Consider the following 1,670-nt stretch of genomic DNA (forward strand, 5'->3'; position numbering starts at 1 on the left):
TAATCCTAGGTAGCACCTATTAAATGTTTACCATACAGTTGAATCACAGCATATAACAATATATACTTACTTTAAATAAGATAATTGTGTGATTGAGTTTTAAAAAAACTCCCCCTGGTTGCAATCTAGTTTATCAACCATTTATTCAAAATTTCTCTGGGAAGGACCTATTTTGAAAGAGGCCTGGAGAACAGCAGCAGTCAGATTTAAGCCCTGATAAAGGCTCACTTTTCATTCATAGTCAGAGCCTAAATGTGCTCTTCTTGTACCTAAACAGATAATAAGCACTCAGCACACTCCCCCTCCTTGACACAGCACACTGAGACTAATCACACATAATTGGGGAGGAGGAGCAGAGGGCTGGCCACGCTATTGTGTCCAGAGGACAAATGGTCAGTTTATGAGGCTTTGGGCTGATGTAGTCATTTCTTATACATCTATAGGGAAAAAAAACATACTGTTTAAAAGGAAAAAAAGAAGGAGAGAGAGGGATAGAGAACGGAATGGCAGATTTAATACAATTAATTGGAGGGAGAGAAAACGATATGCTTTATTTTTTTTAACCAGGAAAGAATCATGATATTTGCTGGGTTTACTGATTAAAAACTACCACCACCAAAACAGAACAAAGACCAAAAAAAAAAAAAAAATTTAAGGAGGGATGGGTATCATCAAAAGAAATTCTCTCTCAATTAGAGGGAAAAATAGGTCGTTCACCAGTCAAATTCAAGTCACAGATAGGCAGCTTATACATATTTAAAGACAAACAAAGGTTTAGGGCAGGAAGAGCAACAAGCAGAGTGTAAAAAGAGGCAGGGAGGGAGCTGGAGAGGGCAGCTGGGGAATAACGTGGGTGAGGACAGGTGGAGGCCATAGCCCACACGTGAAATGCTGCAAAGGGGGCAGGCAGGCGATTATACCCATTACAGATTGCTGTTTTTGTAAAAATATTCCCTGTGCACTTGATATTTTTCTTCGTCTTTGAGAAGCTTAATCTTCTATCCGTGTTTGGTTAAAAGAAGCAGAAGCGGGTAATGAAGGTTTTCTTCATATATGTCCGGGTTTTCCTTTTTCAACTGAAAACAATAATGGGAAGAAAAAAGGTAAGGGGACTCCAATTAGGGATGTTTACCAGTCATTATTCATGTTGAGTATCATGACTTTTACACCAAAATATATAGTTCTGGAAAAATAAATCACAGAAAAGCAACTCAAAGTTGTTCTCAGTGGCACTAGTGTCACAATTCTATACATTAATATGGGGATTGTTTTTGGTGGGGGTGGGTAGGGCGTTCTTTCATAAATACCACAGCTGCATTTTGACCTCTATAAACTGTGAGGCACTTAACTGAAGGCAGAGCTGGGGCTCATTCATCGTCACCTGAGTGGTCATTTGACACAGAAGTTTCTGCTCTCTGTACCCTCTGCCTCTGACCAATGCCACACTATTCAGGCAGGTGGGCATTTCACATCACTGCCTGGAGTCTGTGGCAACATCTGGGCACAGGCAAAGGCTTGTGGGGCCCAAGACACTGCAAAGGCTCTCCAGGTGCTTCTTAGGGGTTTTAACATTAATAATAAGTCACTCAAAAATTCTTTTCTCTGAGGAGAACATATTCCAACAATTAGACTAGTGACATTCCTGTCGATACTGCACAGGGAGGTTCTGA

General features: G+C 40.5%; 1 protein-coding gene across 1 annotated transcript in view; it reads right to left on the bottom strand.

The window, feature by feature from the left end:
• Window positions 1–525: 525 nt before the first annotated feature.
• The window catches only part of CAMKMT (calmodulin-lysine N-methyltransferase), a 407,172-nt gene continuing 406,027 nt past the window's right edge, over window positions 526–1,670 (bottom strand). The window contains exon 11 of the mRNA XM_005575975.4: window positions 526–1,076. Within this exon, the coding sequence (XP_005576032.4) occupies window positions 999–1,076 (78 nt within the window). The 3' untranslated portion in view covers window positions 526–998. The remainder of the gene's footprint in view (window positions 1,077–1,670) is intronic.

The sequence above is a fragment of the Macaca fascicularis genome, chromosome 13 (genome assembly GCF_037993035.2).
Source record: "Macaca fascicularis isolate 582-1 chromosome 13, T2T-MFA8v1.1".
Classification (NCBI taxonomy): domain Eukaryota; kingdom Metazoa; phylum Chordata; class Mammalia; order Primates; family Cercopithecidae; genus Macaca; species Macaca fascicularis.